A 14,752-nucleotide genomic window follows, 5' to 3' on the forward strand; every position below is an offset into this window, starting at 1 on the left:
GGATTCCTATATCATTTTTAGAAATTGTCAATTTAACCAGCTTTGGTAACTCAAGCCTGTAATCCTAGCACTTGGGACATGAGACAGGATGATTGCTGTGTGTTTAGGTCAGCCTGGGCAACAATTGAGTGAGACCCTGACTCCACAGAAACAGAAGAATGAATGAATGAATGATAAATATCCATTACCATCACCCATTTTCTCCATCTCTTCCTCCTCCTCTTCCTCCTCCTCTTCCTCCTCCTCCTCCTCCTCCTCCTCCTCCTCCTCCTCCTCCAACAGTCTTTTGTAGCCCAAGCTCCCATGTAACTGAAGATGACCTTGAACTCAAGATCTCCTTGACTCTACCTGGAATCTCAGGCACATTCCATCATACCTTTACGCTGGGCATGGAACTCAGAGCCTTGCACATACTAGGCAAGAACTCTACCTATTTAGCTGCATCCCCAACTCCATCTAATGCCCACTGCTGAGTTCCTCTGCTAAACTTTTTGAGGCAATTATTGTCATGGTCATTTATAGAACTGTTGTTACTTTTTGATACTTTGGTTCATTAGCATTTCTATTTGTTTAGGTGTTTTATGATATTTTCCTAGAATTAGTTATGTATCTTTATTTTTCATTTCCTTGGCTGTGTTTATAATGGCTGATGAAGACTTTATCTGCTAATCCTGGCATCTGGGCTGCCTAAGGACAGTGTCTGACACCTGTTTCCTTGGTACAGGTCCTATTTTTCTTTTCTTTCTGTCATACAGCTTTTATGATACAAAGGGACATTTTTGGTAATGTAGGCACTGCTATGAACTTCACTTGAAGGTTGCTGCTGTTTGGTTTGTTTTTGTTACCATTAACTATCTGAAGATAGTTTTGTCCATAATTTTGATTACATTTATTTATTTTGTGAGTGTGCAGTTGTACCATGGCATGAGTGTGGAGGTCAGAGGACAACCTGTGGGAGTTGGTTCTCTCTTTCCACTCTGTGGGTCCCAGGGGTGGAACTGGAGTCATCAGGCTTGGGGGCAAGTGCCTAACCCACTGAGCCATCTTGCTGGCCTTACCTGAAGAGTTCTTAAAGCAGACCCCAGATATCTGTCATCTCCTCTGCTCTCCTGTCCCTCCTGGGTCCCCCTCTAAGAAGCGGGCAGAGTACTGAAGTCTCCCTCCACTGCAGGGCAGGTCACCACACTGAAGGCGCTGAACCTGAGACACTGCCCTCTGGAATTCCCTCCTCACCTGATTGTGCAGAAAGGCTTGGTAGCCATCTTGACCTTCCTACGGATCTGCTCGGTGGAGACTGCCTTTCCAGGAGATGAGTCACCTCAGGGTTTGTAGAGAATTTTCTATGACTAGATGGAGATGGGAGTGCTGGTCAGAACCAGGCGGAGCTGATCTCCAGCCTCTGTGGGCTCCCATGGCAAATGCTAACTCCTACATTGGCCCAAATGCCAGGTCTTACCCTGGCTCAGGCCTACTCTGAGCAGTTCACACCTTCTGGGTAGATGCAGTAAAAGTTCATGGGAAAAGGCAAGTGGAGCAGTCCTTGCCTCCAACCCACTAGCAAGCAGCTGCTTTGGGGGTCCTTGTGCTCCCCCAGACAAATTTTAAAAAACTCCTTGATGCATATCCTGTTCCTGCCTAGATACCAGGAACTAGCTTAATAATCATGGTGTCTCCTTATAAGATACTACTAAACTGTCCCATTTTGTCAACATATTAACCAGCCAGAGAAGAGGGGAGGGGAGAGGGATGGTGAATCAATCTTTGCCTTGACCCATCATGAATGTCCTGGGTTGCAATGTTTTAAAACAATCATATTCATAAAAGGCCTTTGTTTGTGTCTCCAGAATCAGCTCTAAGATAAGGATTCAAGGGCCTGTGGATGGTTTTGGAGGTGTCTCAGGAAACTTGAGAGAGAATGGCATTGGACATCCAGGGAAGGTGAAGGGCTGTACTTTAGCAAACCCCTAGGAGACTTGTGTGCATGACAACTTAGAAAGTGCTGGTGCTAAGTCTCAAGGGTTCCTGTGCCTGCATGGGGACCTAGCTGAGGGCTCATCCATGGGTGGCATCTAATTCCGGTGCCTTCGACTGCCTATGTAAAGACACATAATTTATGAAAAGGCAGCATGTAGCAAGACTCTGAGAGGGTTGCAAATAGCACCATAAGTCCCCTAAGGGCAGGTTGACAAGGACAGGATAAGAGAGGAAAGGTCATGTAGGAAGCTCTTCATGCCTGTCAGGAGCAGGAGTACCCATGGGATTATGGGTTACTGAGAGGCTCCAGGAGGGAGAGTCTGGATGCAGCAACCACTGTGCTAGGGGTTGGGGGCAGGGACTTGGGGCAACACCTGGGACACATGGTGCAGGATACTAGAGGGCATGCATGTCAGACCCCAACGAGAAAGAAGCATTCTGGCAGCTAATCTGCACTGTTCAGAAGTGAGGATGCCATGAAGAGGAGTGTAGTTGGAGAGCTTCTCTCCAGGTGCCATCAAGCCCTGTTAGTCCAACAACCCATTTGTAAAATAAACATACAGACATTTATATTATTTAAACTGCTTGGCCATTAGCTAAGGCCTACCATTTTCTAGCTCTTACTCTTATATTTAGCCCATTTCTATTAATCTATACTTTGCCATGTGGCTCATGGCTTACCAGTACCTTATTTCTTTTTTGTCATGGCGGCGGCTGCCTGTGTCTCTCTCTCTTCAGCCTTCCTATTCCCAGAATTCTCTTCTCTGCTTGTCCCACCTATACTTCCTGCCTGGCTACTGGCCAATCAGCATTTTATTTATACAGAATGATATCCACAGCAGAGGAGTTAAAGCTGTGCTCCAGACCGGAGGAGCTAAAGGCATAGGAGCATGAATGCACCACCCTTCCAGGAAAGCACTGGGTCTGGGGCCAGGAAATGGTGCAAGAAGTGTCACAGAGACAGCTGTGGGGGTGCAGGTCCACTGTGACATGACAGATGATGAAAGTCCATGTGACACCCTGGCTCTGTGGTAAAGTTTGTGACTAGAAGTCTCCCCTGCTCTGTGTTTTACACAAATGCAAGGAAGGGGTGGTCAATGATAGAGTGGCCAAGATGTTTAAGTATTTAAAATCAGAAGATGCTAGATAGTGGGGTCCAGTCCTGTCCATTCCTGCACCTCCTGGCTCGTGGTGCAGAGCCCCTGCCCGTCTGAGGGCAAGTTTGCAGCCTATGTCCCCAGTGGGCAAGAGCCACAGTGACTTAGCAGTGAATATTCCTTAGACTTACCTTTTCTCAGCAGTTCACACAGAATTAAAATCTTTAAAAGTCAGCAAAGCACTGCCAAAGAACAGCAGGCACATGGGATAGCTTTTAATTGGAAATAAAGACTCAAGATCCCTTGGGGAGGGGGGCAGAAATGTCCATGAGGGTGGCAAGTATGCCTCATGCACATGGGCTAAAGGATACCATAGGTGGAGAAGGTTCGAAGGGGTCAAGGCTCTTCAAGCAGTGTGTCCATCCCCTGCCCAGAAGCTGCTGTGGGTCTGTGGCAGCCTGTGGGGTCCAGCTAGTCCGGATCTGAGTGGACACCCTCCCTCCTCCTAGACATCTCAGCAAAGGTACAAAGACTGTGGCCCTGGCTGCTAGTTGATCCTGGAGAGTGCTACTGACTTCCAGGCCACTGTGGTAGGGCAAATGCCCAACAACAGTAACTTAAGGAAGAAAGGCTTATTTTAGCTCAGGGTATGAGAAGATACATTCCAAGTGGGGAAGTCGTGGCAGCAGGTACAGGAAGCAGATGGTCATAGTGTGTCTGTGGTCAGGAATCAGAAAGGGATGAAGGCTGGTGCTCAGCTCACTTTCTCTTTTGTTATTCAGTCTGGGTGTCCCCAACATTCAGGGTAGATCTTTCCTTCTAGTTAAACCTCCCTGGAACCACCTCCCTGATACACCCAGAGGTGTGTCTCCTAGGTGATTCTAAATCCAGACAGGTTGATAATGAAGATTGGCCCCACAAGTACTAAAATGTCATCTTGCTCCACCAGAAGTCTCCGAGGTTAAGATGAACCTCAAGGACCTTCCGTGCCCTGGGCCAGCTCAACCCTGTGAAAGCACGTCCAATGAGAAAGACCTTAAAGTCCTAAGCCATGAGGCAGCTGTGGTGAAGGAGAAGGCTGAATTCTTCCCGCCTATGGACAGGCTAGACCTGAGTGAGCTCTGCAAATCCAGTGCCTCCTCCGAGAACTGGCCCAGTGAGGAGGAAATCAAGCGCTTCTGGAAGCTAAGGCAGGAGATTGTGGAGAATGAGAAGGTGGGCGTTCCGGAGAAGAAGCTCTTGGCTACTGAGCTGCCCCCAAATCTCAGGGCAGCACTAAATGCCAAGGAGAAAAGGCGCCGGAAGCCAGGACCCTCAGGCAGGTAAGAGCACAAAGACAGACTTGCCTGATCTCACAGAGCTGTAAAGTTATTTTGTAATCATCTAAAGCACAAGGTCCACTTTCTAAAATGCTCATCTGTTCTAAAACCATCATTTAGGGTATGTTGACTCAAGTCCTGAGTATAAAACCAGAAACAGACCAGTGTCACAGAATACACTTGGCAGAGTAGGCCATGTAGATGAAATTTGGCTCCGCTGTGGTGTGTGATGTGTGTACGTGCAGCTGGTGTGTGTGGTGAGTTTGTGATGCTACACATGTAGAGAATGAGAATGAGTATGCCATCATATTCTCAGGGAACAATAATGCGCTCTTGGGGATGACAGAGTCTTGGAGCTGATAGTAGCCAGTGGTTTAAAACTCTATCTGGGTGTCTGGGAAGATATCCATTGGAGCTGGGGAGTCTGAAGATGATAGGTAGGGGTCTGCTTGGATTATTTAACTATACTGTGGTTTTGAACATTGTAAATGTTATTTGTGGGGGTGTGTACATGCATATGTATGGGTGTACTTGCCCATGTGTGCACATATGGAGAGTAGGTGATGACTTCAGATGTCTCACTCTCCACCTTGATCTTTGAGACAGGATCTCTCACTGAACCTGGAGCTTGCCATTTCTGTTAGTCTGTCTGGCCAACAAGGCCCTAGGATCCATCTGTCTCTGCCCCCACCCCTACAGTGCTGGGGTAGCAGGTGTGCACCACTACTCTTTTCTACATGAGTTTCTGCATGAGTGCCTGGGAGCCAAGCTCAGCTCTTCACATTGTCCAGCAAGCACTTTACCCACTGAGCCGTCTGTGCAGTTGCTGGACTTGAACATTTATCAAAACCTTAAAGCATTCACACGTGTTGCAGCCAAGAAGTTTTGGAGTTCTTGGACTCCTGCACTGTAGCATGTGGTCTTGGTGGCCTGAGGCTGCTATAATGTTCTCAATGCGAAGTCACAGACTGAGAGCAGTAGCATCTACCCTGCTGTTTAGAAGCCCTTTTCCTCTCTTACACTGACTGTGATGAATAATTATGATAATTTATTCCAACAATCATGGCCACTCTCTAAAAGTACTTCATAAGTTTGTTTCTCTGTCAGACATAGATACCAAGCCTCAACCCTGGGAAACTGAAGTGGCTTGAGAGCTTGGGGTATTCAATGTGTGACCATACTCCCTCTGGTTCCCCTGATGACACTGTGCCACCTCCTAGGAATGGTTTAACGATGTCCTTTCCTATGGACTTCAGTCCAGTAGCTGGTGGACATCTGGAGGACAGCATCCTCAACTGACATGGATCAGTACTGATGCTTTCCCTGGATTGCTATAGCTGGGACCAGTGACTGTTTTTATATTCAATGGGCCTACCAGGCCTACTTTAAAGCTTTTCTGTTATTTATTGGGGAGGAGCAGGGGTTTTGATTTTGTTTAAATCTGCACATATTCCACATTGTTTCTCCCACAGATGTGAGTGAACATCATAAAGTTACATTTTCAGCTGTAATCATTTTATTTTAGAAAGAAGTCCACCTCCTTCAAAGGCATCTTTCCCAGCCTCCCTTCAACATACCAAAACACAGTTCGTACAAAACAGCTGGAGAGCAGTCATATGGTGTCCCTCCAGGAGCTCCAAGGAAAGGAGACACTGCTGGAGCAGCGGAGGAGGTGTGCCTGGGATGGGATAGCATCAGGACTGGGGGCCCAGTAGCCAACTCTGCTGCTATGATTTTGTCACCAGCCTCAGAAGAGGTCTGGTGGCTTCTGTTCTCCTGGCCAGGCTGGGTCACCTTCCCTCATTTGGAAGTCCTCACACATTTCACATGGTCTGCAGTTTTCTGAAATGCCCAGGCTCTTTTCAGAGACTTTTCCTTGGATTTGTACAGCAGTAGTTAATGGGCACCTTTTGGGCAGTTTACTGTTCCCTGCCTGCATTTTCAAGTGCCTTGGGCTTTTTTGTGCGGGGGGTTGGGGGGGAGGCACCTACCCACCCACCCAAGTGCCTTTCTCCTCCCCTGACCATCTCTAGGGCCCGCAATCATATCTAAGGAATGTTGTCAGAAATGACTGGTCACCTGTGAGCTTCTCTTATGTTGGTGGCACAATGGCACACTCCCTACCCTTGGCTTCATGTGGCCAGCTTGTCACCTATCCCATTCTCAACAGCTATTCTCCTCTGCCCTACAGCTCCACTGACAACCCGGCTGTGTCCTGTTACAGGCCCCGTGCAGCCAGCCAGTATGGACCACATCCACAGTGCCTCAGGGCCCCAAGCTTCATGGTTGGGTTTGGCCAGTGGGGGATCCCAGTGGACATGTGCGGTGTGGTGAAAGCAAGGGTAGACTCTGTACGCCCATAGCCTCAGTGAGCTCCCTAGTCATATCCCACATGATGCCTTTGACTTCACCTTCTCTCCCATTTAGTTTTCCTTACTGTTCCTTCCCCGTCCTGTCAGGATCTGGGATCCTAGCCACATCAGGCTCAGATATCTGAAGCCTCCCACTCCTTCCCTCTGAAGCCTGGCTATAAATAAACCTTCTGAGGCCACAATCAGGAATTCTGCCTCTGTTTATCTGGGCCCTGATGGGGACAGACTGCTCACAAGCAGCATCTGTGGTGGTCCATGGCTGGAATCATACCAGACACCCTATAGTTGGTTGTCTTCTTCCATAGTGAGTCATTCACCTTTGTTGAGAACATGCCTTGTATACAGATAACCAGTGAATTATCTCCATTGACCTGCCTCTGTGTTGTGGTCCCTTGATGAGCAGCTATGGGGCTCTCACTTTCCCAATTAGGAGCTTCCTGAAGGGTGAGCAGATCTCTTCTGCTCCTGTTGATGGAGAGGTGTCTAGAAGCTAAGTGAAAGATTTGGAGCATGTCTGAACACTGGGGCTGGGAACTTGGACCTTCTAGGTGGGTGGCAGGACACAGCTTCACCTGGGAGGAGGTATAGGGGAGGACCCAGCTCTCTACCCCATGTTGGAACCCAGGGAGCACTGGCACCTAGACAGGAAATAGTTCAGGAAGGAAAGGAGAGCTGGGAAGGCCCAGGCCAAGGCAAGATAAGCATGAACCAGTGCACAGATGAATCTGAGGAGAGCAAGAAGAGGCTGATCTGGAACAGGACTTGGGGCACCAGCCACTGGAGCTGATGGCTAGAGTTGGTTCCAACAGGCAGGTGGACTTGGGACAGCAGAGGTGGCCTTCATGTAGCAAGGCCTCATTGCATCCCTACCACTCTGGACATTGTGAACACTCCATCCCTAGAGTCTCCCTTGGCCCCTGGGGTTTGAGTGAGATAGAAGATACACATTATTTAAAGAGAAAGACCAGTCAGTATCTTGTGAGAAGCTGCCATGACCCTGAGTAGGGCCTGCAGCCTGTGATGCAGGGCCTGCAGCCTAGCTGGTTCCTCCTGGCCAGGAGGACTTGAAGAACTGGCTGCCACAGCAGGGTATCAACCTTCAGCAGGAAGTGCACCCTGCACCTGGGGGTCTCAGTTGGAACCTGCCTACCCCTGTCTCTGCTCAAAGTGACTGGAAGAAGCTCAGCTGAAGGGAAGGGAAGGGAAGGGAGGGGAAGGGAGGAGAAGGGAGGGGAGGGGGGGAGGGGAGGGGAGGGGAGAGAAGGGAAGGGAAGGGAAGGGAAGGGAAGGGAAGGGGAGGGAAGGGAAGGGAAGGGAAGGGAAGGGAAGGGAAGGGAAGGGAAGGGAAGGGAAGGGAAGGGAAGGGAAGGGAGAAGGGAAGGAAAGGAAGGCACTCCCAGCCTTTCACTGACCCTCTAGAGACAGGTCAATGGGAGAAGGTGTGTGGATCTGAAATGACAGCAGATCTCGAGAGCTCTGCTTGAAGTAACCATATAGCTTGTGACTTTAATGTGACCATGTTTCTTCTCCAGAGACAAGAGAGCTCTGCAGGAGTGGAGAGAGCAGACCCAGCTGATGAGGAACAGGAGGGAGGTCAATAAATTCCAGCCTCCACATAGGAACATGGTACGTGGCAGGACAGGTGGCTCTGGCCTCGTGTGTGAGCACGGTGCTCACACACAGTGTCTGGGCCATGACCAGGCAGGACCTGGCCTTTGAGGCTGCCCTCTGCCCACTGAATACTAGTTCCATCTAAAGCTGGGCATTCCGATAGGAAAGAGGAAGGACTTGAGGGATGGGGGAGATCCAATACCACTAGGTCGAGATACGACTACAGGCACTCTCATGGCAGTCACCTTGGGACATAAAGAGCAGTAGCCTTGAAAACTGTCCCTGACTCCAGGGTCCCCTCTCAGGCTGTGTTTCACAGAATGTCTGTGCAGTACCCCTTCTGAATCCCTTCCAGTCTGCTTGCAGACCCTGGTCCAGTAGGGCACAGGGAACAGTCAGCACCAGGAAGCTGGCTGCTCCTCTAGAATGTGCCTGGCATCCTCTGTACTTGGTTGGGTCCAGGCTGGCAGGGTGCTTCTTTAATCCCAGCACTTGGGAGGCAGAGGCAGGTAGATCTCTGTAGAGTTCGAGGCCAGCCTGGTCTACAAAGTGAGTTCCAGGATAGCTAGAGCTACACAGAGAAACCCTGTGTCAAAAGGAAGGAAAAAGGACAAAAGAAAGAAAAAACAAAGTTCCTTGTGACAAACAAGTCATTGGTTAAGTCAATAGCTGAAGAAGGTCTCGAGGTTTTGCACAGTCTATTCTGACCAAACTATGCTGGCCCTGCAGGTGAGGCCAGTGCGCACAGTTCAAATCTTCTTTAAAACCAACCAACCAACAAAACCCCCTAATTTTAGAATTTAGAGTAAAGTTCTGATATCAACACAGACTTTCATATATCCCTTCTTTTGATGCTGACATCTTCCCAGACCACAGAGCAGTACTCAGAATAGGCTTGCCTGCTGCTGCAATATGAAGACCCAAAGGAAACCTGCCCCTCACAGGCTTCTCCTGCAGGGTCCTCTTGTCACTGTGCATTCATGTTCCCTGCTGTGCTCTGGCTGGGTGGCTATGTCACTATGTCCTTCTTGACCTGATGCCTTGGGATAGTGCTGAACGTGGTTTTGCCAGCTGTACCTCCGATTTCACTTACTAGGGCTTAGGTAGAAATGTGTATTAGGGGTGAGGATACCAAAAGCACTGTTGTTTCTCTCTGAGCACCTTGCCATGGGTTCATAGTGTACCCACTTCTGGTAGTTTGAATGAGAATGGCCCCCACGGGCTCCTGTGTTTCAATGCTTGTCCACAGTAGATGGAACTGTTTGGGAAGAATTAGGATCCGTGGCCTTGTTGGAGGAGGTGTCACCAGGGCTGTGCTTTGAGGTTTCAAAAGCTCACATCACTCCCAATTAGCTCTCTTCTGCTCTATGGCTGTCTCAACATGTAAGCTCCCAGCCACTGCTCCAGTGCCATGCCTGCCTGCCTGCCTACCTGCTGCCAATGCTCCCCACCGTGATGGCCATGAACTAACCCACTGAAACTGTAAGCAAGCACCAAATAAACTCTTCCTTTTCTAAGTTGCCTTGGTCAGGGTGTCTCTTCACGGTAATAGAAAAGTAAGACGCCACCAGGTTTGATCCCTTTCAGGGTAGGACGTTTGTCTTCCACAATCATGCTGACCTCTCCTCCATGGCTGATCCAGGCCTTGAGACTCAGGCCTTGTGATTCTTACTGATTCCTACCAGGACCCTCCCTCAGCAAATCTGCAGTAGGGCCATGCTGGCAGTGGGTCATGCCCTTTTATCACTGAGTTCTGGTGCAACTTGTCTGAAGCGGAAACCATTGCTGATGTCTTCGCAGGACCCACGGTCACTGATGTCTGGTGGGGCTCATCTGCAGTAGGGCTGGCGGCTGATGGCCAGCTAGGGTTCTGTCACTGGGTTCTTTTACCACCTAACATTCCCCAGGCTGCCATTGTTCATCCTACTCAAAAGAAAGAAAGAAACCATGGACATGTTTGCTAGAGTAGCATGTCCCAAGAGAGAGACAGAAAGTAGAGGGTGGGGCTTTCAAGGTCTGGCGCAAGTAGGGTCCCTGGGTAGTGTGAGTCCCCTGCTCATGGTCAGCAGAGACACAGCTCTGCCACCTGGGTGTCACTACTCAGTCTCTGGACAGAAGGGTGGCTACCTCCTGGGATGGAAATGCAAGAGATGTGGGTGCCCCCCACCAAATAGGACCTGTTAGCTCCTGTCACATGCACTACTTACCCAGGAAGCCTTTCTCAAGAGTAGTTCCTTAAAGTCATCCTGGACCCTGAAACAGGATCTTCCTAGATGATGTCGTCAGGCCCACAGAGGCTTTCAGGGAAAGTATGCTGAAGGCCAGCCTTGGTCACTGTGATCATCCTGGAGGCTGCTCTGTTCTGATCCAACATGGTAATGCCTTCTGCATTGTGTGATGTCAGAAAGGGCTATGTGTGCCTAATTCATTTAAAACTGTGTTGTACTATGCAAAGTGTTCACTTTTGTGTCCATCTTGTTTTCTGTGTTCCCAGTTTCATCATATGTATAAAAAATTAAAAATATTTCTATCAGCCAACAGATGGTGGTGGCACATGCCTTTAATCCCAGCACCTGACTGGGGAGGCCAGCCTGGTCTACAGAGCAAGTTCCAGGACAGCCAAGGCTACACAGGTCCCTTGTCTCAGAACAAAAAAACAAACAAACAAACAAACAAACAAACAAAAAAACAAAGAAAGAAAGCAAAGAGGTCTGGGAAGAATACTCAGTGATCAAGAATACTTGCTGCTCTTACAGGGGACCTAGGTCAGCACCCAGTACTCACATGGCAACTCACAATGGTCTGTTACTCCAGTTCCAAGGAATCCAGTGACCTCTTCTAGTTCCCTTGGGTACTAGGCATACACATGGTACACATACATACATGCAGGCAAAGAATTTGGTGCACATAAGATAAAAATAAATTTTTTTAAAATATTTTAAAAGAAAGCAAAGATTAAAACAATTGGACAGAGGATGTGACAAGCAGTTCAGTTCACAAGAGAAAATCCGAATGACTAGAAATCAATTCGGTATGCACTGCCCCACCTGTCAAGCTGAGGACCCTGAATTAAGAACAGTCTGTGAGCACAGCCCCCAGCAGCCTCCTGGAAAATCCTCTTAATAATGGGGCAGGCACAGACTTTGTTGACTACCATGGGAGGCCTTACCTACTCTGAGGAGTGGATGGGGGTAGCACGGGAGGGAGGTGAGGAGGTGGGAGAAGGGGAGGGAGGGGGAACTGGGGTTGGTATGTAAAATGAAAAAAATTTATAAATATATTTTTAAAAATTACAGAAAAAAGTAACATTAAAAAATGGGGCAGGCAGACTGAGGATGCCACTCAGTTGATGAGTGCTTTCCTGGCATGCATAAAGCCCTGGGTAAGGGCCCCGGCACCACAGAAACTGGGCATGATATTGGGAGGGGGAGACAGGAGAATCAGCTACGATTGAGTTTGAAGCCAGGCTGGGCCACATGATGCCTTGTGTCAGGAAAAAAAAAAAAATCAACTAGTGTTCTTTGGACACTTTGGAGAGTTCGTTTTTCAAAGATGACAGCAATCTGATTGGAAGTCTGTAAACAAAGATGTTTAGTTGTGTATTTTGTCATCTGCACAGACAAACAGCAGGGACTCACTCAGTAGATGGTATGTTCCTTTGCCAGCCTAGGGGAACTTCTCAGCCTGTATAGGCTCCTGCATTTGGGCTGGAGATCGCTAGAGGGTGCCAGGGTGCTGTGCATGGCTGGAAGCTGATGCTCCAGCCTGGAGCACTGTATGTCAAGCCCGGGTAGTCAGCACGTGGGCTGAGGAACTGCCTTTGCAGAGCCCACTTGCCTTGCCTGTGCTTTCTGTGACCTTTGTATGTGCAGGTCATATCCCAGCAGGCGCTGACTGCTAAAAGATTCTGAGATTGGACACTGGGTGGGACTCCAGGTATACTTCCCTATTCAGAAAAGGCTTCCATTTCTCTTCTCCATGTTGTTTTGAAGCCAACAGCCTTGCCTATGACCTTTGAGTCCATTTTTCTGGGCCTCCATAGCAATTGCAAGTTTGACACTCTCTTGTGAAGCTGGTGAGAACCTCCCCCAGCCACCAACACTCCCTGTGCCTAAAGGTTGGCCCAGTTTCTGAGTATTTACATTATTTTTGTTATTAGGGAATTGGGGTATTTGGATGAATTTTTCTTGCCTGTGTTTTTCTGTAATAGTAAATTATGTATAGATGAGCTCCCCCCATCCCTGCTCCCCAAATGCCTGCCTTTAGTTCTTAAAACAAGTAATGTCTGACTTTAATGAGGAAAAAGAGAAACCACCTAGATTTAGCATCAGGCATTTCTTTCTGTTGGAATTTCTTTGGAAGACTTTTGACCTCCTGTTTGCGGCAGCTGTCACAGACAGCAAGCATGTGGTATTCCACTGTGTCCCAGCCCTGTGCATTTCCTGGGTGGGGATGGCTGTAAAAGAAGGGTGTGGTGACTCCTGTTCCCTAACTGTATCTTCTTGGGTCCTGAGCCTTTCAGGGCACCAGGAATGCTGGGTTTGAACTGCACGTGGGGGCAGATAAGCCCCTAGCCCTGGAAATCTTCTGCTGAGAAGGGAAGATGCAGATCTGATAGGGAGGCATAATCTGGCTAAGCTCAAAGTCCACCCTTGCAGGCAGATAACACACAGCAGGAACCCTGGGCAGGAGGCTCATCCCCTCCCCAGGCCCCACACTTCCACTCAATCTCACTCTATTTAGTCAGCCTTGGAGTCTGACAGCCTGCCTCCCCCTAACAAGCAGGCATGCACGCACCCTGCACATCGCAGACAGATGCACACACACTTAAACTCCCGAATGTGGGGCTCCGTTAGTTCCCCGCCTCATCCCCCGGAGGCAGCAGTGAGCAGCGCTGGTCACGTGGTCTTTGTTGCCCTTACCAACATGTCCTGAACAGGCATATCTGCTTGTTGGAGCCACAGAAACAGCTTCAGATACCCTCTGATGGCTCTGCCGAAAGCTGGCCACTACAGCAAAGGCCTGGGAGTAAGACAGAAATGTCTCTAGTTTCAACTTCTGTTTCTGCAATCACTAGGATGAAATTCCCTTACCTCCAGTATTAAAAGGGGAAAGGCCGGCCCAGGTTCTGAACGAGCCAGGATTAGGACTGAGCCTTAGCTTGGCTCTTAAGACTGAGCAGAGCAGAAAAGGCACAGAGGGACAGGGTCGCCAAGGGGAGCTGGGATCAGACAGGGGATCTCCAGTCATAGCAAGAGGAGACTTGGAAGACTAGCCTGGAGCTGGTGTGTCTGTGACAGAGGCCCTGGAGGAAGGCCAGAGCAGTCAGGAGACAGGGTGACCCGGGCTATAGGGCAGAAGGCAGAGCTGCTGGGAAGAGAGGCTATGTCTACATGAGCCACAGTGAGTAAGGAAGGCCAAATGGGGTAAGAGTGGCCATCAATCTGAGTGCCATCAGGGTGTCCAGAAATAAGGAGTTTGCCTGGGATGCTGTGAGGAGTGGGCTGTGTTTCCATGACTCCAGGTAGCCTATTAACATTACAAAGGGCACATGAGTTTCTGCTTTGGGCTGAGCTCCTCTCCCCATGCTCTGTTCTCACTTCCTACAATCTAGTGAAATCCAAGATGGAAACCTCTGTGGCAATATGGTAGAAGGACTGTGGAATGTCCTGGAAACACACTGAGAATACTCTGGCCTGTGGAAAGATCTAGTACTACTTGGCCTTGAGGGCTGTGGAGTACAGGGGGCTGGGGTACCAATGGGCACATCTAGACATGCCCTGGTGTCCCTCAGGATGCAATTTCTTTATGAGGGAAACTAAGACATTTACAGGTTTGTCACATGTCCTACTCACGATGTCTAGATCTATGGCCAGCAGCTCTGTCCTGCAGGCTGGCCAAGTTCAAGGTCTGGACTTTGTATACTTGGTTTGTATTAGCACTTATGTATAAGCTTGAAACTTTGTGACTTAACACTAATTTGGGTCCTGTTACAATAATGTGTTTTCTGTCATGTGACAGAGTCTCAGGGTATCCTAGGTCAACTGTAGCAATCTTGAGCACACCCAGGGTCCCTTGCTCTGTACTGCTTCCATTGCAGTCTAGTTTGTTGGGGCATTTGAGAGATGTCTGAACCAAGGACCAAGATGGGAGTGACTGTTAGTTAAACCATAGGATGGGATGCCTATAAAGATGGGATGCCAGTCAGCGGTGGCACATGCCTTTAATCCCTGCACTCAGGAGACAGAGGCAGGTAGATCTTTTGAGTTTGAAGCCAGCTTGGTCTACAAAGAGAGTTCTAGGACAGCCAGGGCTATATAAAGAGAATCTGTCTCGAAAAACAAAACAAAACAACAAAAAGAATGTCCCCTCTGGGTGG

The 14,752-nt window shown here is 48.9% G+C and overlaps 1 protein-coding gene across 2 annotated transcripts in view; it reads left to right on the top strand.

Moving 5' to 3' along the window:
* The window catches only part of Lrrc27 (leucine rich repeat containing 27), a 32,586-nt gene that overhangs the window by 11,443 nt on the left and 6,391 nt on the right, over positions 1-14,752 (top strand). The window contains exons 5-8 of one of the 2 annotated variants that reach the window (XM_036197858.1): positions 1,172-1,324; positions 4,021-4,393; positions 5,916-6,062; positions 8,295-8,388. In XM_036197858.1, the coding sequence (XP_036053751.1) occupies positions 1,172-1,324; positions 4,021-4,393; positions 5,916-6,062; positions 8,295-8,388 (767 nt within the window). Of the gene's footprint in view, positions 1-1,171; positions 1,325-4,020; positions 4,394-5,915; positions 6,063-6,581; positions 6,954-8,294; positions 8,389-14,752 lie in introns of those variants that run through there. The other variant, XM_036197869.1, reaches the window with a different exon arrangement.

Source organism: Onychomys torridus, chromosome 1 (assembly GCF_903995425.1).
Source record: "Onychomys torridus chromosome 1, mOncTor1.1, whole genome shotgun sequence".
Classification (NCBI taxonomy): Eukaryota; Metazoa; Chordata; class Mammalia; order Rodentia; family Cricetidae; genus Onychomys; species Onychomys torridus.